The sequence below is a fragment of the Perna viridis genome, chromosome 13 (assembly GCF_037379345.1).
Source record: "Perna viridis isolate PV_CMFRI_1.1 ecotype Kerala chromosome 13, ASM3737934v1, whole genome shotgun sequence".
Taxonomy (NCBI): domain Eukaryota; kingdom Metazoa; phylum Mollusca; class Bivalvia; order Mytilida; family Mytilidae; genus Perna; species Perna viridis.
The window spans coordinates 35068219-35091676 of NC_142457.1; the positions used below are offsets into that span (position 1 = coordinate 35068219).

Sequence of the window (23458 nt, forward strand, 5' to 3'; positions counted from 1 at the left end):
ATATTTCTAACCACGGGATTTATTAATTTTCTTATTTTAAATCGTGTATGTTTGTGTTAAATCTTGATTCTCTTTATTTTTCTCATTTTCCAAACTTAAATATTCGTTAAAAATGTATGGTAAAAAGAATCAATTGAAGCCGTCTAGCTCAGATGTAGAATATTAAGGCACCCACCACCTTTATACCGGAAAAGGGGAGGGGGGTTTGATACCTGTGACTGTTTTGAAAAAAAAATCAGTATGCGCGCTATTTGTTTTACTCAGCCAATGAGAACAGGGAATGAGAAGAGGAACAAATTTGTTTTACAAATTCTACATTAGATTGTAAAAGTCTTATCGCAGACATGTTAGTAATATTCTGGTTGGAATAAGTAATTTATGATATCTAGGTCGACACCAAAGTTCCAACGTCATCTATGAAAGCATGGCAAGCTATTTTGATTTTGTGATAACTCGTACAGTTGGAAAATCTTCAAATACTAAGGAGGGTCCGTAAATTTAATCCCCGTTTTAGCTCACCTGGACCAAAGATTACTCTCAATACTATGAAATTTCAGATTAGCTTACAACAACAAAATTATTTACTGAAATATCTTCTACATGTATGTATTTGATTCATTCATCAATTAATAGTAACTTCGTGAATGCTGATTAACACGTACTGTCTTGTCTAAAATCAGACTGATCTACTTGTAGTAGAATACATATATATGCATAGAGATTCGAACAATTATGTCTCTCAAAATTTTTGGAAATTGTATGTAAAGAACAAATTGAAATAGGACGATAACAAGAAGGTGTGTCTGTTAGTCCCCTTTATGCAAACCAGGTACTCTTCAAACATTATTGTATTAGTAAAACACCAGACGATATACTTCTGTTTATAAGAAAAGAACCTTCAAATTCTTTGACCAAACACGTATTTCCCTTTTAAATTGTCGGACTCTTGGCTTAAATTAAAAATCAATCATTTCTTTTTTTCTAGCAACTGATGTAAATTAAATGATGGCTAAATTGCGATCTTAAAAGACCAAGGTGCATGTATATTTAAATGAATGCATGCATATGTACACTGTTAATTGAATTCATGTAACTTGTCTAGCCCTAAAGGGTATATACATGTAAGCATTTCATAAAGATAATGCCCGCCAGTCATCCTGCCAAATGCTTATTTACCCTGTAGGGCTTTACAAGAAGTAACATTAATTCAATAAACCATGTACACGCATAGCTTTGGCTAACATAAACCTCATTCTCCAAATTCATTGTTTGTCTTTTAATATTGCAATTGGGCCGTTATTTGATTTATATCATTTGCTAGAAACAGCCGGGAAAACCTGTGGCTTCCAAATCGGTGCTGATCACAAATACGGTTGATAAACAATTTAAAAACAGATCTGAGGTTAGTTAACAATATTGTTATATTCGATTAAATATGAAAATTGTGAATTATTGGGCTAAATCATCTCCTAGTGAAACGGTAAATGTTAAACATCCAATAGTTTGATATATGCTGTAAGTTGATAAGACGCGTGTGTTTTTGTCTGGACATTACAATAATCTTGGTCACTTTATACTACTTTTATACTACTTTTAATATCATCGAGATAAACGAATTCTAACGGTAATTATTCATGGGGTCATTGTACCAAGTATGGTATTCGATACAAGTATATCAGTTATTAATGCAAATTAAAATTAACTGTATTTAAGAGGAAATTAGTCTTTTTGGATGAAGTCGTGTGCTGAATTACAAAATGCGTGCTCGTAACCCCCCCCCCCCCCCCCGAATCATTGAGTTACAACTTCATTGAAATGCACTGAAAAATAATATTTCAAGGACAGATAACTCTGTCAAAAATCTATTTTTTCTAAGATTCCATATGAAATTTTCTGAGAAAATCCAATGATGCTTAGATGAAATAATGGTATTTTCAAATAGAGAAAGCATTCTTGTGTGATATTTGATTGTCAGATCGGAGGAGTTTTGACATGCCTGTTTCTGATTTTTCCCATTTTGCCTGATTCGAACAAACACTTACACTTAAGTGATCAGTTTGGGCGCATAAATGGTTAACGGATGCTTTCAATAGCTCAGTGAACTTTGAATTTTCTGACTGTGTCATAGACTTGCAGAACTTTCCTTCATTGTGTGGCACATGTAACACAATTAGCATATACATGTATTTAATGTACATGTTCGTCTTTGTTTGGTACTGAAATTTCTCATTTTGATCATTTAAACTTTATTTTAGTTTTCTTGTGTTACGACATGTAATGTTTGACTATAATTTAGAAGTCCTTAGTCTTTTCATCACAACTGAATCATATAAAAATCGTTTCTATCTTGCAATATAATGTATGAACACACGTTCAGAACCAAAACGACTTAGAAAACAGTAAACTGCATCTATAGTTCATCTACAACTACGCAAATCATAGTAAAAAAGAGTTCGATTCATGTGTTTTGCTAATTTTGAATAAAGCCATAACTTTTCACTGTTATTCATGTAGTAAAGTGATAAAAATCAACCGCATTTGCGACACATTATTGTGATCTTAACCGCTTTAGACTTCCACGCCAATCGTATCTATAAGCTACACATTATCGGCTACGGTGCTTTTATAAATTTTTGTTTATCTCTAAATTACTACAAACTTGGAATTGATAATATTTCTATGAGTAGTTTTTATAAAGGATATACGAACACAATTTTTGTGTTTAAACTTGCCCGTTGAAATACAAAACAAAATTTGTGAAAAGTTCAGATAAAAAAGGATTTTGTTAACTTTGAACTATAAATTCTCTCAATCTAGAAGAATCATTTCCAATTGAACCATTTCCAAAGAGAAAACTTTAAATGAAGAAATGGTGTAAGGCTCACCACATTTTCTTAGGATTCATTTCTGTTCTCCACATATTTATGTTCGTGAACTTGTTTATCAACCGTACTTTGCGCTCGGCGGCTGTTTACATGGGTGAACGTTAACTTTGTTTTTGCCTTTATTTTTCTGTTATCATTTTTTTCCTTTGAACGGAATGCTTTGCATATGGTCCTACACTCTTTGTCCCCCCAAAAAGCTGCACACGTTGTTTTGCATTACGCTTGTCTAACTCGTACAGGAAGTTATCGCAAATTAAAATGAGAGAGGTGTCTAATTTCTTTAACAACGTCAAATTATGAGTGGAGTGGCATCGCTGTCGGTAGAATAGTTTCATCTAGGCTGTTTTATTAATTAAACAATTAGCCGTGTTTGTCAAAATCGTCTTGATTCGTTAAAGAGATTGATTATCTTTTGAATCTACTGACGTAATTGAAAACAAAAGACGTTGAACCGCATGTACAGACTTTGTGTTTGTTTATTGTATTTTGTAAATGTTCGGAAGAATGCTGTGCGACCGAGTTCTGTATTGTTATTTTATGAAAACTAACTAGTATTTTGTGGAACAGTAACATATAAAAGTAACAGTTTTTGGGGAGTAATCAAGGGAACCAAGGTTATAGCGGTAATCAAAAGAATGTAATCCAGGGACAAAGACTGGACATGGAAAACAGACATAGACAACAAAGAACATAAAGCAACTAAAATCATACATATTAAGTAACAAAAGCAAATAAGCAACTCGATTCCACTAAAAACTGGAAGCATGGAACAGGTGCACCAGTAGGCTAAGTGTCCTTTGCTTTTCTAGAAACACCCGCCGAGTTGCTCATAAAAAGTCAAGTTCAGGGTAGACGAAAGAGGAAGGGAAAACTATGACACGTTGAACAAATCAATTTTCATTGTGAAGATGGATACTCCGTAGCGATCACCAGTTCATGAGGACGACCATAAAACCTCTGAAATAATGATTTTAATCTTGTAGCAACATAATCCTGTTTTAGAGGCCTATTTGTAAATATTCTAGCGTGATAAAAAAAACATAGGTTTTAATGCTATCTTATTCTGATAATGGTCTTGAACAGATTTTCTCCGAAAGATCTTTCGAATGTTTCAGGATCCACATTGAAATAATACCACTACGGGGTAAAAAGTGTTGTGGTAGGACTGCAGACTCTCTTTGGCAGCTGTGAGTATAGAAGTTAAAAGCTTTGAAAGATGTTTGGTAGTACATTTTGCAGATCCAGCTATGTGTCTTTGTTTGAATGGATTTTTGTGGAATTTAGGAATCCAGTACATACACGGTAAATCACAATCACCGTCCTCGGTAGAGAGACAAAAAGAAGATAGCACTGATTTATGGCTTTCCCCAATCCCGTCTTTGGAGACTGTGGTAACAGTATAGGTCTTATCATTACTATTATTTTCTACGTCTACCTCTGGTAATACTGCTGGTACGAAAACATATTTATCATGTATAGTAGACAATGTTTTTGCTACATCAAGGTCTTTGAAAACTGATGTAGCATTGGCACTCATTGGCCTACTTAACTTTCATTTGTTTCAAAATTAGAGACCTCACGGCCTTTAGTTCATGAAGTGAGGCTGTTTATCATTAAGTCAGTATAGTTTAGCCGACAGAACACCCCCTTGTCGGATGCCACGAAAAATTGACACCAATCGGATAGATGTCCTCCAAACAAGATCAGTTTACATGTACATATTGTCAAGGACTATTTTGTCCCTTATACCCTTTTTACACGACGGATGTGATTGAAAATTCGGATATTGAGTGTAAATCTGAATACATGTATGGTGACTCAGTTTGTTGACAAGTTTGGTTCAATCCGTTTGGCTGTGTTTGAGTCGATATACAGACCAGATTATAAGAAGGAAAAGAAGAGGAAACCGACCAACATATGTCAACCCAATCCGTTTAGGAAATAAAATTAACAAAATTATTTCATAACGACAGGACTATTGAAATACAAAATGTATGACAAAAAAGAATAAAGTTTCTCTGCAAATTCCTTTGAGTGTGTCAACGTTCTATTTGCACTATTGAAGATATCTTCAGTTTAGTCACAATAAATCATCCGTGTAATCTACACCGACATGTTTTCTGATACTTGTCCCTGAATTACATTCTTTTGATCCCCGCAATAACCTTGGTTCCCTTGATTACCATTGTACTTGTAATTGTCGAAAAGTGTCGGATATTAGAAAAGGATACAAGGGGTTGGTATACACTTGTGTTGAAAAATTGTGTTGAACTTTGGCAAAATAAGGCTAAAAAGGAACAAGTGCTAGCTTGAAAACGCCACTTTTTATATTTCTTGGTCAGTATCCGGCTTTTTTCAGGATTTGCCGTGAAGCACATCATATGGGTTTATTTATCGTGGTTACTATTCTTCGTTCCAACCTTTCAAATATATTAGACAGGATAATATCTTCATCTGTCAACTGAGGGAACAAATCCTCCACCCTGGTGGACTAAAAAGACACAGGCTGTCCGCGATTTTCTGTCGGTGGAGAAGTTTCGGATATTGTGACGGATTTTGCATTTGTTCTTCTATGGACGCATGTCCTGACAACTGACAACCCCCTAAAAACAAACCGACACATTAGCGCTCGGGTGACATTCTATCATATACAAATATATGTGTTATCTTTTTTTTTTATTTTGTTCTTTTTTTTCTTGTTTCTGGTGATTTTAGTTTTTGTTTAGGCGATTTTATTATTTATTTGTTCTATCCTTAAAGTTAACGGTTGACTGCTACTGCCATTAATGTTCCCTCTCTAGTATTAAAATGTAGCTACATTGAGTGTTTTCTATATTATTGTCGTATTGATTTTTTTTCGGTTAAGTGTTTGTATCGGGCACATTATGGCGAAACAACATACCAACTATTAACCACCTAATCCCAAGTTGAGTGAACGACAAACATGCAGTATATAAACCAATTCGATATACTGAAAGTTACCAAAACTTTATATCAAAGGTTAAAGTTCACAAATACAGCACAGCTTGTGGCATTACATCGAGTGGCCCTGGCCATAGTTGAAGAGAACACTATTACGGACAGATAGACAGCTCACTCCTCCATCGATAGGGAGGTATATACTTTAATAAATTCTTCTCTGTAGTATATTGATATCCTGTTATTTATCAAATCACTATAGTACTAAATCTCAAACCCCCTCTTTCCCTCTAGGCCAGTAAGCACCCCCCTTTTCGGAACATGTACAATTTAAACCAAATTCCTTATCAATTAAAATGTTATGTTGTACTGGAGCAATGGATGCAGCGCTTATGAACCTCGTGATCAAACGGTGTAAATACTTTCAAAATATGACCTGCTATGTGGTTTTTAACATCTTTGTTTTGAACCACTCCTTTTAATACATTTTGTATTAACACACAATATCTTTGTGATTTTAATATTTTCGTGAAAGTGAAGTTTAGAGTATTATTTTCGTCAATAACGAAGAACAGAAGAAATTTTCAGAATGTGAGTATTATAAAATCAATATTTTCATACAAATGTATCCGAATATAAAAGGGTCGGGGGGGGGATTTGATGGCCTGGTCACCCTTCTGAAACTAAACGTACTCAGAATGCAATAGACAAGTATTCAGCATATGTACTTAGGATGATGCATATTTCTTTCCTTTTATTCTTGATGAAGAATTTTGTCATGGGTCGCATCGAAAGATGTTATACATGTAATCAATGTCGGTCACTATTGCATGCATCTTAGAAGAAGAAGATGATGATGATAACGAAGAAGCAGGAGAAGAATATCGAATGTTTCTGTTCCAATCAACGACAGTCACAAAACAGGACAATTATGATTAAGTCACTCGGGGAACGATAAATGTAATTTACCATATATTACGTACATGGGTAAATCATTAATTTCAAATCACAATATGAATTTGTACAAGTATACCCAAATACTAAAGGGCGGGCGGGGCGGGGGTAAGAAAATCAGTTTTGAAGTAACTTATTAATAGTATATATTCTATTTGTACATACTGTACAGTATTTATCAAATTGAATACTATGAATTTGTTAGTATATCAAACACACCAGTCTCGTTCCACAACTGTTAAAAAGGCGTCGATATCTAGTATTTGTGTTTTACAGCTCTGGATTTTTGACAACACCAACAAACAAAATTAAAGTGGTGTATAGGGCATAATTTGTCTGTCTGTCTGCCTGCCATAAAATATTTTACAGGAAGGCTTTGCACCATATTTAGAGATGTATGTAGTTATAAAATATATATGATAATTTATGCCAGGCCACTGTACAGATGGGGGAGTGGGTATTCTAACCTTGAGGTACTTCATTTGTAAGGTTGCTCACAGTATTTCTAGTTTTCATTTTTCTTCATAGTGTGTTCATATGCACTGTCAACTAGTAAAAAATCTAGAATAATAGTGAATATCGTTATTGTACTTTAATTTATTTTTTGAACTCTGATTGATTGATTGAATATTGTGGTTTAACATGAAATGATGACGATGAAATGAAAAAAAGTGATGGGACACAAGTGTAATACGGTCGGCAAACCTTGATTACCACAAGATAAAAGGGAGGGATGGGTAGGGTAGGGCAATTTAGCCTCCTGTGGCGGAGCACAAAGGTTCCCCCTATCGAATACCACAGCAGGGTTCTTAAACGTGCGAGGAACGCACAATAGTTAAGAGTCAAATTGTATAAATCTGTATGAAATCGTAGTTCATGGTTCTATGTAGCAAAAGGAGAAATTGGCTGCATGGGTAGATTTTTGGTGTTATATGACATGCAGTTTGTATAGAAATAGAGTCGAAATGTGACCAAAAGCATTTTCATGATAGTTAACAACCTATACCTAATTACAATCAAGTTTTCAATTTTGGATACATTCAAATTTCATGGCCAATAAGTAAAAATTAAATTATTTATTCACTTTTTAAACCCATACCATCCACAAGCAATATTTGAAGATATAGAGTAGTACTGTGTTAGTCCATGTAATCTTGTACAATTTCATATATAACAATATTGTCAAAATTTTATCCTATGTTAAACATTTAAGAATAATCCAGATCCAGAACTACATCAAGCTTGAAACTTTCCCCGGGATATCCCATCGACCTCTCTGTATCGAGCTGTGTCCAACGAAACATGCTATTCTATTGCTAAAACTAACAGCTATAGTACATGTATTTAGATGTTCGATTTAATTTATGGCCCTCTTTTGCAGCGAATTATTTTGTTACGTATCGAGCTCTGAAATAAAACTTTATTTGATCTAGTCAGGTGTTCCCAAGCACTGCCTTGAGGATATTTGATTTTGTTGGGAAGGGGTAATTAGATTTTAGGTTTATCACCAACTATTTCTTTTGCAAGTTTGGTGACTTTTAATGTACTACTTTCAAGAATACGAACGTGAAACATAAAGTTGAAGTGATTCTTCAAGGTTCTTTATCTTGGGCCACGCCCTCCACAAAAATGATAAAAAAGAAATAATACCATACGAGACAGATCTAGTGCGTGTAATACACGATCTGACACCTCATCAGTTTTCGTAGTGATTTTGGGTCAGCTAGTGCCTGAACTGTGTACATTGGAATTTATCGTGTTGATAACTGCCTTTATGTGTAAATCGATGTTATCAAATTTTGACGCCCTTCCTTTTTGAATAGTAGCGAGATTTTATATTATAACCCCCCCTCTCCCCCCCCAAAAAAAAACAAAAACAAAAACAAAAAAAAAAAAACACACACACACACACACACACATATATATATATATATATATATATATATATACATATTGAGATTTTGTATTTTCGGTGTCTCTGAAAGTCGACTGATTAAAAAAAAATTCAGTTTTTCTGTCAAAATTAGGTGTCAATACGGCGACCACTCTCAGCAAAAAGTTTAGTCTCTAAAATAGTATCTCAAGTTTTAACTTTAAGTAAAACTATATTATAGATCTTTATAGATTTGTACCACTGTTGGTCCATACCACGAGGTCCTTACACGCACCTCTAAAGATCTAACGTTTCAAAAAAGTGTCAGAATTAGAATTTTCATAAACTTTGTATTAATATTGTATTTCTTATTCTATACTACCACTTTTTAAAAAAAAGTTTCGGTCAATTTTCCAAGCATTCTATCACTTCTTCAAATCCACGAAGAGCTGTTTCAAATTTAAATGTTGTGTCCATACTGACTTGTCCCAACTGTAAAAAGTAGGCCAAGCGGCACCCTTCTTATATTTTGTTATTAAGTACTGTCCATGGGTGTATCTGGTATATTCGGTGTTTCTAAAAGTAATGAAGAGTAGATCTGAACGGCAACATCTTCTGTTAGATCTCAAGTTTGGTATCCGGATCGTAGTTTCTTTAGATTTGGTCTATGACATCACTTTAGATTGACAAAATGCACTAAATCACTCGAATAATCAATTTATTCAGCATTTTCATTTTATAAAATGTTTGTCATCAGGCGAGAGAAAGGAGGCATACCCTCTTGAAGGCCACTCCCCTAAAGCTTCGAATCTGGATCCGTCTCTACTCATTCAAATATTTAACTTGTCTTATTTATTGTGTCTGCATATTCTCAGTGATAACATGGTATGTATATATATAAGGGTCTGGAAAATCCCAACGACGTTAGAACTGTCAAAATTGCGATTTTGGTCGTTCTCTTCGCGGGACTCGAAATCGTACCGCTCTGACATCTTATGACAACACAGCCTGCACAAAGTCCAGCGCCCTAGACCACTCGGCCAGCTAGGCTATATAAAATTACAGCTTTTGCTGGCCGGGTCATTCCTCCTCGTAGGAATAACCTAGGGATGTAACTTGGTACACGATGTATTGTAATAAAAATAATATAACTAAAAAAATTCTAGTTACATATGTAAAACCCATTAATCAAATAAAAGAAAACATATGCAAGAAATGATAAATAAAGAATCAACGACAACGCAAAAGAAGTCTAAAAGCATATAAACAAATAAAAGTCTGAAAAAGGCAAGTATCACATATGAATTAACAATTCTGGATGCTTGTCTGATTAAAAGTGTATTAAGATTATTCTTCAACGCAGACAGTGATTCAACACTTCGAACGTCTAAAATGGGAAGTCATTCCATACAACGGCGGCCTCTCGATCAAATAGTCTTTCTCCGTATGTTTTCGACTTAACTACTGGCTTTACTGATCGTAGAGTTCTTGCTGGCTTTGAAACACTGAGAAGCTGGATCAATTAACTTGTCTGCCAACAATCCTTGTATAAAAATATGTATAAGGATTGTTGAATCCTTTCAAAATAATGCTGTCAATGTACCAACTAAGAGAGTATTTCTTAGTATTATTCTTAAAATTGTAACATATGATTTTTTTTATGAAGCGCTTGTATATAGACTGGCGCTTCATGATCATGCTGTAGTGATTTGAAAACATATAGTAAAATGTGTATATTGTATAACTGATACGACAATTATGTCTCTGCTTCAGTTAAAAATTTGAGATGATCGTTGTATTTTGAACAGATCGGCAAAAAATTAGTTATTATTCATTATTTAATGTATGATGTACGTGGTTTCCAATGACTTCTCGTTTTTCCCCGTATTACATTTCACTCGCGATACGAGAAAGTAAACTGAGCGATTTTTTTTTACCAGAGACAGTCACGATAATATACAACGTCTCTGACTTTATATAAACATATACAAACTTAATCCTAAATTGTTAGATTATTGGTCAATTGATAAAATATTTAAAATACCGAGTAGCGATGCGATGTTCGAATAGGTCTCTGTTCAAACGCACCGCTTTTCGTGTTGCTCAGAAAGTAGACTTAAAACGTCATGTAACGACAACACCTAAGATTTAAGACTGTTTCATTTGGAACTTTGTATTCTCTGAAGGCTTGAAGCATATCATGTTATACTATTCAAAACGCGATGTTTGAAGTGCGATCAAGATTTGTTTATTTTGAAAATTGTACATGCGGTACCGATGATTACATACTGCATGAGATTGGTGCTAGTCGTACCCGGACTAGTAAATAAGTAGCTTGATGTTGGCAACAATGCAGTAGATAGCTAGGAACGAATTTTCCTCTTAAAAGTATGTATTTTGCATGCCTTTGATACTATCTATAATACAACTTACTGACTCAAAACACAGTCTTGAACTAAGATACTTTTTATTTTGTACACACACACGTGCAACCAGGCGATACAAAATTAATTTCTTGCTCTTGAGCCACAGGGACTTGCTCGCGGTCAATAATGGGGGTTTACTATCAAAGGCAACGCCACTATCAAATATCATTCCGTGTTGCTGTTTGATGGTGGGTTGCAATTTGATAATTGACTGGGAACAAGTCCCTGTGCTTGGGCTTGGTTCTCGGGCATACCCTCAAGCACTTAGATCTATTTCAGTCAATGAAAGAGTTTACACACATAAACAAATTGATTTATCTATTTATTGATTTGTCAATAATTAATCCTTAATATCAATAATTCATTTATTAATATCAATAAATGAATTATTGATATCAAGAAATAATTTATAGATATCATTGAATGGGGAATAAATTCCACAACGGCTTGCCATACTAGGGGAGCATGTGGATAGTAAAACCCTGTCATTGATAGAACTTGTACAGTGGTGGATCCAGGAGGGGGGGGGTGGGCTTAGAAAACAAATTGTTGAAAACTTATGTTATTGTGCAAGTCATAAATATTGAAACGAATCTGTTAAATGTTCATGAAAATTAAATTAGTTTCCTTTTATTAACTAATTAATCATGATTTATAATTAGGGAATTTGAATTTTCTGCGCCTATTGGCACCACCATGATCGGTTGAGCTGTGACATCACAAAGTCGATTTGTGAAGTTAAAATAAATAGGTAATATATTATGATGTCTGAAGAAATCCTAAATTTTATGACTTTTCCCCTATAATTTTAACCAAAAATAAACAGAAGAAGAGATTGAGGCACACAATGTTATCAAATGTCAGACAACATTGACGAACTACGGTATTATGAATAGAAGACTAGAATGTCTGAGGAAAATCTAGTGGCTACTTCCAAAGAATGTTTGTGTTGCCAGTCAAATCACTTTTAGAGTATTTCTTGTTTATCATTCATGCACTGGTAAGCTTGACAAGACAACATATTTTGGTGATTAGATTAACAGGATTGTAGAAATATTCTTTGTTTACATATCATTTGCATGCAGTACTTGTATCAGTTCCAAACCAACTTAGTGACGTCATGAGCCAATTGGAAGCTATCAGTATAAAATCAATAAAGTCTGCCTATGATCTTTCTTCTGATAGGAAAGTTCTGCAAGATGGCTATCCACACGTAATTCATAGATTTCGAACTTTGCATAGCCTTGAACATTTTATAAAAATGCATTTTGCATTAAAGGTTATTTATTTTTGTTTACGTGGGTATAATTTACCATAAAAGCCTAATTTAATGTAATGGTGGTCTTTCCCTTTAAATCATGAAAAACACTCACTTCATGATACTCAATGATGATCTTGTCAAGAAATTTTTTTTTGGGCCCCCTTACCTAAAACTCTGGATTCGCCACTGACAAGTGTTTCACTGCTTCTGTTCTCAGGTCTACCAGTTTGTTAGGTTGCGGATCCAGGATTTCAGGCCAGGGGGTACAAGAGCTGTCAAGGGTCTTTAGACCTTTTGAGTGAGTTGTGGGGTTTAGGGGCAAAGCCACTAAGAGCTGTATAGATTTTTTTTCGATTCAAAATACTTCATGCATTTTTGTGGCCTTCCTTCACTTGAATTGTACCACTCCATTATACTTTTTGAAGCTGTTTTTTTTTGTTTTTTGTTTTGATTTTTTCATAAAATATTAGGTACTAGTTTTGAAATAACATTTAGAACATATGCCAGAATGATCTCAGATTACAGTTTTTAACAGGCAAAACATCAACTTCTAATTTTTGATAGAAAAAACCTGAAATATTGAGTTAGTATGACAGCAACAGGGGTTGAAAATAACTTTGTTTTAGCTAGGTAGCCCAATGGACTTTTTGATTGATAGGTAATCCTAAAAATTATCTTGTCTGTAGGTATAGTAAAATTTTAAGAGTGAATTTAGGTACATGTACATAATGTAGCATGACCAATTTTTTTCCCATTTGGTAGTATTCCAAGAATGGGGAAGTGATTCCAATCCCATGAAACAAAAGTAAGTTATCCAGCATTATAAGCCCAACAGATGTATTCTTTCTTTATGTTTATAGGACTTGGATATTTTGCCAACAAGGCACAAGGCCCAAACAAAAGAAAACTAAGAGAAAAAATAGGGTACAGATGTATGTATAGTTTAGGAAATAATTTTGTATTTTAAAAATATTTTACATTGACTTAATGGGAAAACATTCTGGAAATTAGCACATTGAGTTCCGGGAAATTAAAATACTTTTTTTTTGTGGTGGGGGAGGTGGGGGTAGTGGGTGGGGGGCTTGATCCAGGAACTAAATGACTGTGGAATTTATGAACCAATATTTACTTGCAGAATTTCCTGTCAGGATTTTTTTTGTGTATGGAATAAGCATGGTTTATTTTGATACAGCTATTCACACAAAGTCTTTTTACATTCACTTTGAGTGTGGATGCTGTTGACCATTCTTCCTTTTTATACAACTGCAAATAAATTGTGGTTGTATATTGGTATGGCGCTGTCATCATGGTTTTCATCTAAAAACATGGCTGCCGTTACTAAAAATAGAACATAGGGTCAGACAGTAGTTTTTCACATATATCTCCTAAACTGTTAGGTTTATCCAAATTCTATCAGTAATTAAAATGATCCATATTATTAGGAGTTTAGGACTACAAAAGTCTTCAGACTCCTTGTAAGAGTTATTGCCCTTAAAAGGGGAAAAATGACCTATTTATTAATAGTTTTTAGTCAATATCTTGAAAACTATGATAGGTTAAAAGACTCTTTCAATTGTTGAAAAGATCTTGTGATAAGTCCTACCAAAGACTTCTTGAGTCAAAATTGTTGGACAACTTCTTGTTTAATGTATTGCCTTTGAAAGGCAGAATTCAACAAGGTGAGGATTCAGGCTCCTGGGAGCCTCTTGTTGTGTAAAGTTTTGCATAAGTCATACTTCGCTTTTGTGGGAGCATTTATGTAGATTGATTGCTAGAATGTTGTCATTGGCAAAGCCTGCGGCTATTACGGATGTGGTAAAGTTTCTGTAAGTTCATCATTCAAGGTGCGAAAAATGCTTCACATTAAGAAACATATATAATGGAAGCTCTTTGGTGACCAAGATTGGTGACCAGAAATTAAAAAAAAATTACAGAAACACTGTGGAAAAAATGACCTGGTGATTTTTCAATTAAAAAAAAAAAAAACAACCTGGCAGGTTGAAAGATACCCATTTGCAAGAGGGAAAAGCAAGACCGATTTTTCTTTGGCCTTAGGGGCCTGAAACTAGAAATCTCATATAAATTTTCCAATAAGGTGCCATAGACTAGGATTCATTTTATGTATTGTGACTTGAGCCTAGTAAGAATAATGGGTGCAATTAGAGGCAAGAAATCAGTATTTTTTCTGACTTGAGTCCTAAAAGGAATTGATTTTTGAAATTGAAACACAATTTTCAAAGCTGTGTCAAGTTTGAATGGTGTGTCCATACTTACCCAAATTGTTCATATTTTGACCTCTGTGGTCATATTAAGCTGTGCCCTGGAAATATTTTATTTCTCGAGAAGCATTATATCTGTCCAATTAATTAATATGATTAGATTAATATTTTTGCTATTTTCTGAACCAATTCTCTGAAAATATAACAAAAGAAATTTATTTGCATAATACAACTATCTAATGATAACTTGAGCCCTGTGCAGGTCCGGGTGTCAAAAGAAAAGGCCTGCAGCAGCTCTAAGCTTGTCGTAAAAGGTGACTAAATTATGCTCAGAAACCTAGCCAGGGGCTAGGCACTCTGCCCATAGAGCAACTGGGTTGTGGCCCCATGTGATGTAATGGGGTACCCCTGACGTGTTACATGTTAAGGTTGTCAGGCTATGATACGAAAAACCTGACCGCAAACCATAGTGGTGCACCGTGTTGGGAAAGACGCCATGTTCCTCGCAGGTTAAAGACCCTGCTGTGGTATTCGATAGGAATAGGAACCTATTGCCTGACCCTACTTACCCCTACCCTTTTCTAGTGGCAATCAAAATTTGTCGACCCTGTTATCCTTGTGTCCCATCCATTTTTTTCATTTGATCATCATCATTTCATGTTCATTTTATCATCTATTTCATGTTCATTGCCTGATTATAGCTGAAATATTGTTGCTTGGGCGTTAAACCCCAATAATCAATCAATCAATGACTTGACCCTGGTACTACATGTATATTGTTAATTATAGTTTTGCCTGTGGTTTATTTCAGTGTTACATCAAGGCAGAGACAAACTGCTTGTTTATCCATGAACTTTCACCAAATTCCTTGCATTGTTTAGTGTTCTCTTGACTATTTCATAGCTGAGGCAGTTTACATTTAAAATAACTTCATCAGTATGTATATAGTCCCAAGCTATGCCATTGCCATATGCATATATAAATGTATATTGGATATTGTGATTTGGATGTCAAGCATAACTTTCCAGATTCACTTACAGTTACTGAACTGGTCTGTGCAACAAAAATTGCAATCTGTCATCTATTACTGATCAGAAACCGATTGGTCAGGGTTCGCATCATGTGACCACAAAGCAGTCAATATATTTTGCAGATTTCATTGTTTCCTTTGTCAATTTTACACATATTTACATAATGCAACATATTTAAACATCAGTTTATACTTTTTTTATGTTTGGTTTATTTCTAACAGATCATCTGTCAATTTACATCACAAAATTGTGATCAGATCAATGTGTTTATGTACATTGTACATGTGCATACTTGTTAAGAACTAAATGTACATGTATATATAACAGCATACATACAGATTTACTGGTACAAATGCATATAGTTGTCTAAATTAATGTTCATGATGCATGTAAAGAAAAGAGTTTCTAAATTTGTAGAAAGCCAACTTATATTAAGTAACATGAAAATGTGGGAGCTTGAAGTCACAAATACATTGTACATGTACATGTACATGTATATGTAAGAACATGATTTGGTTGGTTACTTTAAGAGTCAGTATGCCTTGAACCATAGTTCTAGACATTTATTCTTCATAGGGCTCTGAAAGTATGGTTCACTAGATTAATACTAAGCAAGCTGCACAATTGTTCCTTTCTCCAACAATATTCTGTACATAAATGCTACTATTTAGCAATTTGATTTGTTAACCAGTTATATAGAAAGTTTTGTTGATTCTAGATATTAGAAAATATAAATCAAAGACTGAAGTTTTCAAACTGGCTAATCCTCAAATATTCTATGTCACAGATTTTGACTTGCTTTCAACATCTAAAAAGACACAAATGCGATGTGCTCTAAAATTGGGTGACTTTCGCTAGAATCTTGCTTCCTCTCATAAGATTACTCTTTTGTAACCGTGATGACTGAAAAGTTTCTCAATCAAAGCAACTGGTTACCAGGAAATGCGAGTAATGTTTTTGTTCCACAAGTTTCTCTCAAATTTTTAGCGATCTTTAGGTGACATGATTTTGACCAGGGAACCAGATAAGGAACCATATTAAAAAACTAGCAATGACTGTATATTGATATTGGGGCCCTGATAATGTTTATGACCTTTAATGTCAATTGTAAGGAGAGCCTGTGTCTAAGTAATATTACATTAAATTTAGTGTTAACTGATCATTTCGTCTTTTACTGTAATCTTCCCATTCTCATACAAGCAAAAATCACACGTAGAATGCCTGTATGATATTTAAGCGGTACATTTTGATCTCATATGATCTTGTATGAAGTTAGAGTTGACGATTTTACGTCACTGATCAGCTGCATAATAAAGTGTAGTTTTATATAATTAAGCAAATCCAATGCGAATGTTAACTAGTGAAGTGGAAGAAGACTTATAAAGATTTAAGAATGTTGGATGATCAAGTTTACATGTATGTACAGAAAATAGAAAATGTGAATATTTTTTGTTTTGCTCTAGATACCTTATATTTATTTTACATCATGGTATATACAAGAAATAAATATATACATCTAAACAGATAACATGTACACTATTTAGTTTTTTATACATGTCATGATTACCAAAATCCTGGAGAAAATATTCTTTGTTTTTCCCAAATTTTTATGATTACAAATACTAATGCTTGTACAAATACTTTTATTAGCTCCAACATAATTACAGTAATTATACCCCCTGTGAACATAGTTACAAAAATGTGAAACGTGATAGATTAAATATGCTTCAGCAAACAACTTCAATATCTATATACATGTACTATAATAACATTAGTCAGGTAGCTCAGAAAACTATTCAGTTTGATAAATTATCATGTCATGCTTGCAATGCATTCATGTTAAAAATAGTTTTTACTGCTAGATTAATTCTTAAATTGTGTGACTAACAGTCTATGAATAGATATATTCAGATTTTACTTGTTTTGGTTGAATGACATGGACCTATATATACCCCTGTAACAAGTGTTTGAAATGCCAATTCTTTCAGCAACAACAGTATTTGTTTTCTAAATAGAATTGTTGAACTTGTGTATGTGGTTTCATATAATCTTTTAGAAGAAGTTTGCACTTATAATTGTCAAAAGAAATTGCCTTCTTAAAACCCAGTTATGAGATCACTTGGTGGATATGAAAACATTCCCGTCAAATAAAGAAAGATTTTCAAATGACACTGCTGTACCAACTATATATGACATAGTGAAGCACTCCATAGCTTTTTAGGAAGCTAGTTAATACTTTTTTTTCTGTATATTTCCAACTTTACCATTTTTTTACACTGTTTTGTACTCAAACTTGACACAGTCTAATTTAGTAGAACAATTAGGTGAAACTTGATGGTTTCGAGTGTGGGTAGTAAAGCATTCATATGTAAATATGTGCAATACTCAAGGAAATAAAGAGGTGTAAAATAAAAGCTTTAATCTGTCCAGCTTCGACAATTTGCACATTTCTTAAGCACTATAAAATACAGGTTGAGTTCAATTGTCAGTTAAATCTAAAATGCGCTTTTTGAGCTATGTCTTTTTAAATCATATATGTATGTAAATTATACCAATGTGGCCTGGTATGTTTTAATTCCCATTAGATGCCCTTAGATTTTTGTTTTTTTTTTTTACAACAATACCAATTCTTTTCCTGACTGTTTTAATGTGCCTGATATTTTGGAGAAGACTTTTGACAGGTAAATTACAGAAGGCACTCAAAATTTTTCATGAAAATTGTTTTTTTTCATTATGTTACCATAGCTACAGATTTTTATGATAAAATATAAAAGCCTATCTATCATTTTCCTGGATCTCCATAATGTAGGAATTTAAGAGTAATCAAGGGAACCAAGATTTAGTGGAAATCAAAAGAATGTAATCTAGGGACAAAGACTAGACATGGAAAAGAGACATACACTACAAAGATCATAAAGTAACTTAAATCATACATCTAAGTAACAAATGCAAATGAGCAACTCGGACTCCACTGAAAACTGTTAGCAGGGACCAGGTGCACGGGTAGGATATGCATCCTCTGTTTTTTATAGAAACACCTGCCGAGTTGTTCATAAAAATTCAAGTCCAGGGTAGACACACAAGGAACGGAAAACTATGACCTGATTATAGGATCAGGCCAAACAATATTCTTTCTTTTGGATCAGATCAGCTCATAAGAGTGGAGGAATAGGCCAGCAAGTAAAGGAGTACAATTTGTTCCCATCGGAATGCCAACCGTTTGTTGAAAAACACGTCCATCTCCTGGATTTGCTTAGAGTGTCTCTGTATAACTTCATTGGACACAAATTGACACAAAATTGTTTGTAGTGACCTATCTATTGAGTGCAACAAAAGGCAGTTTGTCATGTATCAGCTATTAAAAATAGGAAAGAAAGAAAATGGAACGCTTATGTCCTGTTTTGGATAACAAATAGTGCTACTCTACTTGCAGACATATTCCTTCACTCTTATGAGGCTGATCTGATCCAAAAGAAGGAACATCGTTTAGCTAGATCCTTTAATCTCAGTTTTCCCTATACAGATGACATATTATTGTTCAACAATTCTAGTTTTAGAAATTTTTTACATCATATTTACACCAAAGAACTTGAGATAAATGATACTGTGAAGTCAGCCTCATATCTTGACCTGCACTTAAGAGACAAAACTATACGACAAACACAATGACTTTTCATTCCATATAGTCAGCTATACTTTCACCTGTGGCAACATCCCTTCAGCACCTGTGTATGGAATGTACGTTATGCTAGAGTGCCATAACTATGCAGACTTTTATCACACTTGACATCTGAAGCAAGGTTTTATTGCTGCAAGATGGAATTTTATCACTACTGAAGTTTTATGTTTGTCATCAAAAACTTGTGATCATTACAGTGTATCCATATGCACTGCAAAAACTGATTTGTTTAAGGTGTCATAGTTTTCCTTCCTCTTTCGCCTACCCTGGACTTGACTTTTTATGAGCAACTTGGAGGGTGTTTCTGGACAAGCGGAGGATGCTAACCTTACTGGTGCACTTAGTCCATGCTCCCAGTTTTTAGTGGAGTCCAAGTTGCTAAATTACTTTTGTTCCTTAGTATGTATTATTTTGGTTGTGTTATAATCTTTGTTGTGTATGTCTGTTTTCCATATCTGGTCTTTGTCCCTGGATTACATTCTTTTGATTTCTACTTACTCTTGGTTCCCTTGATTATTCTTGTATGTTTCGGCCATTTATTTGGATATTTCTGTTTAAACTTTTATTTTTCATTCTTCAGTATTTGTTCGCTGATATTTCAACAGTTTACACAATATCTGCAGCTATCATATCACATGCTGTCAATATCAACAAAAGTTACGGTATTTAATTTCAACATAATAACAAACAAGCCTATTGGTGATTTTTTTTTTAATGAACATATTGATATCTTGAGCATACATATACTACATTGTAATTTTTCATTTTGATTTCAGGGAAAGGAGAAGTGCAAGATTAAACAAAGTAAATAATAAAACTGTGAGTTAACTTAATTTACAATTCCTAATGATTAGTAAACAGGTCTTTTTTTTATGCAATCCACCAAGTGTTACTTTTGTTGTTATGAATTTAACTAATTTTTTGTACAATAGTTAAAGAAAGATGATTATTCAACTACTGATCCCTATGAAATTGTATTAAAAGGTTCTACACTACCAATTGTTAGAAAATTGATATTAGATTATGTCCCAAAACTTGACATGTGAAAGAATTTTCACTGTGCCTGTCTCATTAGAACACAGTTTACAGTTTTCATATTTAATATTCCAGAAACATTTTGATTTTAATGTTTGTCAAAGCTTTTACATGGGTTGAAGATGTGCATATTGTCAGGATTTTGACTTTCATATTTTTGGTATTCTTAAAGGTGAACTTTTATTGAATCAGTTTTTTCTTTTAATTCCTGTTTGCCATAGGTCAATACAAATTTAATGTGTGCATCTCCTATAATGAACAATTTGATTATTTTTTCAGGCTCACATTTTTAGCATATTGAACAGAGGAATTTATGAACACACTTTGCTTACTTTATAACTAAAAACTTATTAAGCCAATATTATTTAATTTTGCAGTGTTATATATACATACATAATGAAGATGTGCATCTTGACAAATATATGTCATGAAACTTTACCTATGGAACTTTTGTAAGTACTTGGGTAATTTGTAATCCACACTGTAGTTTTGAACATGTTTAAGTGTTTATATACCTATACATATTTTAGATACTTTGTGACAATGTGTCCATAAATAAAAAGTGGTGCATAAGTTGAGACAAAATCCTATAGGTTTTGTTTTTTTTTTCACTATCCAGGATTCCTGTCTGTATTTTATACCCCCACTCCTAAGGCGAGAGTGGAATACTGTTTTACCCTTGTCTGTGTTTCTATCCCTAACAAGTTTTTTTTCACAGTTTTCTCAGCAACTTTCTATTAGAATGCTATATTGCAGTATCCTTTTTTCAGAAAAATACCACAACTTCCTGTTCACTGATGACTTTGTTAATTTTTTTTACTTTAAATTTTGGAAGTTGAATTTTTTATTGCACTTTTACTCATCATAAAGGGGCTAGAAGTTTAATGCATTCTTTTTGTGGGTATGCCATATTGTAGGATATTTTTTTGAAAAAAATGACCACTTCCTATGCACCAAGGTTTTTAAAATTTTTTTTATTGTATCGTGATTGAAAATGGGGTTTCACGAGTGATCTAATTGATAGGTATTACACAATAAACAACAGGAATTATGAGTAAAAGAGGTGTTACTGTTATACAGTGTCATCTTACATTAATTTTTTAAAAAGTAAATTTCAAACTTGAATGAATGAGGAAAATTATTTTTTTGTAATTGGGCTATTAATTATATCAATTACAAGTAAAAAGCTCCCAGGTGACCATCTATGATTATTTAGACAGTCAGTATATTCTGTTGGAGTGTAAGGTGTTAGTCAAATTCCCAACCAGACATTTTGGCTGTCAAAATAATTATAGACAGTCTCAAGGGATTTTGATCAAGTTTTATAGGAAGGTTCGATGACATATGTAGATGTGCATAAAGAAATAGAATTAATGTCAAGAGGATTCCAAAGGGAGATAATCTAAATTAAGGGTTTTACATGATAAGTGAAACTCTTGTACTGCTCAAGGGATTTTGTAACAATATTATAGGAAGCTTGGGTATCGTATCTAGATGTGCATGAAGGAATATAGTTAGTGTTGAATGATGCCAAAAGAAGATAATCCAACAAAAGTTCATTTAAGTCCATTTGAAACGGGGGTATTCTCTTTGTAGGCTTGTTAAAAGTATTTCTAGTTAGGCACTGCAGAGATAAAAAATAGCAGTCCCCTAGTAGTCCACGGTAACGGGAATTTGAGCTACCTTACTCTTGGGTAAAATTTAGTTAAACATATAGGAAAAATAGAAAGTATTAAACAAAAGTACGGTCTGGAGACTATTGGTGTCAGAACATTTAGTGACAATATAGACATTGAAGCTGTTATTTCCGAAGAACAGAGAACATCTGTCCAAACATTTCAGTAGGTTTTTAGTGTCCAAGTGCTGACATTTCGCAAGTTTGATTGCAAATAATGAACTCACACTGGCCTTCGCCATAGTGTTTTTATGGTGATAATGGGTCTCCACATGGGAGAGCAATTTAAATACAATAAAATGCAAATTGGTGAAGGAAAACGCCGAAATTCCAGATTTTTTTTTTGGCGACGCCATAAAAAAGATGGGGTCAGGGGTCACAAACTAAGGTTGGTCGGGTTATCGGAAACACAAATTTTTTTTTAGGCCTTAGCACCCATCTAAACCTATTTCTTAACAAGTTTATATTTTTCTGTTACAGGAGCTGTTTCCTGAAAAGGAAGCAGAACATTTTATTAGAATGAAAAAAGACCGTGATGGATTAGTCGTTAAACAGATAGATGATATAATTGGTAAGTAAATATTTTGGACTCGCCTATACAAAGTTCTAAATGAGTTTATGACTTCACTTTTGGTCAATCTTTGTATGGTATGACCTTTTCTAGAGAATCCTCTCATGCGAAACCACTCTTTGAATTGTTATTCATTTTGGTCACATGATCAGCAATTTATTCTCTTTCTTTTTGAAGAATAATATCTGTATGGTATCATGTGAGATGAGGTACATGTATTAGAGTTAAAGGCTATATATTTCCCCCTACCCCATTAAAAATGGCTTACCCTATAGTAGATAATTTTTCGCAACTCACTTCTTTTGGTGTATTTTAGCTGAGTGTCTAAAAAATGCCATAATAAATTCTGCCATATATTTAACCTTGGCTAAAGTACTTAAAGCACAAACATTTTTTATTTACTTTTTGCCACAAAATCTCAAAATGTTACACCCACTGCAATAATCTGTCATGCAGTACATTGTTTTATGTTATATAGGAATCACCCCATCTGTCTGTCTGTCCATACTTCCAAAGATATCCATTATAAGTTCTTGTAACTCCTTCTAAACCCCTCATGGTATTTTGATGAAACTTTATAAATAGGTGGGGAAACAGGTGTGGATGTATATGATGGAATATAAGTACTGTCAGGCAACTCAAAAGGGAGATAATCCAAATTAAGGGTTTTATATATTAAACCTCAAAAACACAACTCCCAAATTGCACAAGGGATTTAGGTGCAGTTTTATAGGAAGGTTGGGTATCATATCTAGATGTGCATGAAGGAATATAATTACTGTTGGAGAACTCCAATGGATGATAATCCAAATTAAAGATTTTGGATGTTAAAGCCTCGTTAGCACAACTCCGCCTAAACTGCTCAAGTGATTTTGATGAAATTTTATAGCAAGGTTGGACATCATATGTAGATGTGCAAGAAGGAATCCA

The 23458-nt window shown here is 33.8% G+C and overlaps 1 protein-coding gene across 1 annotated transcript in view; it reads left to right on the forward strand.

The window, feature by feature from the left end:
- Nucleotides 1-6253: 6253 nt before the first annotated feature.
- The window catches only part of LOC148600607 (uncharacterized), a 36347-nt gene continuing 19142 nt past the window's right edge, over nucleotides 6254-23458 (forward strand). Inside the window, exons 1-3 of the mRNA XM_088558242.1 lie at nucleotides 6254-6395; nucleotides 20024-20066; nucleotides 22438-22528. Of these exons, the coding sequence (XP_088414368.1) occupies nucleotides 6394-6395; nucleotides 20024-20066; nucleotides 22438-22528 (136 nt within the window). The 5' untranslated portion in view covers nucleotides 6254-6393. The remainder of the gene's footprint in view (nucleotides 6396-20023; nucleotides 20067-22437; nucleotides 22529-23458) is intronic.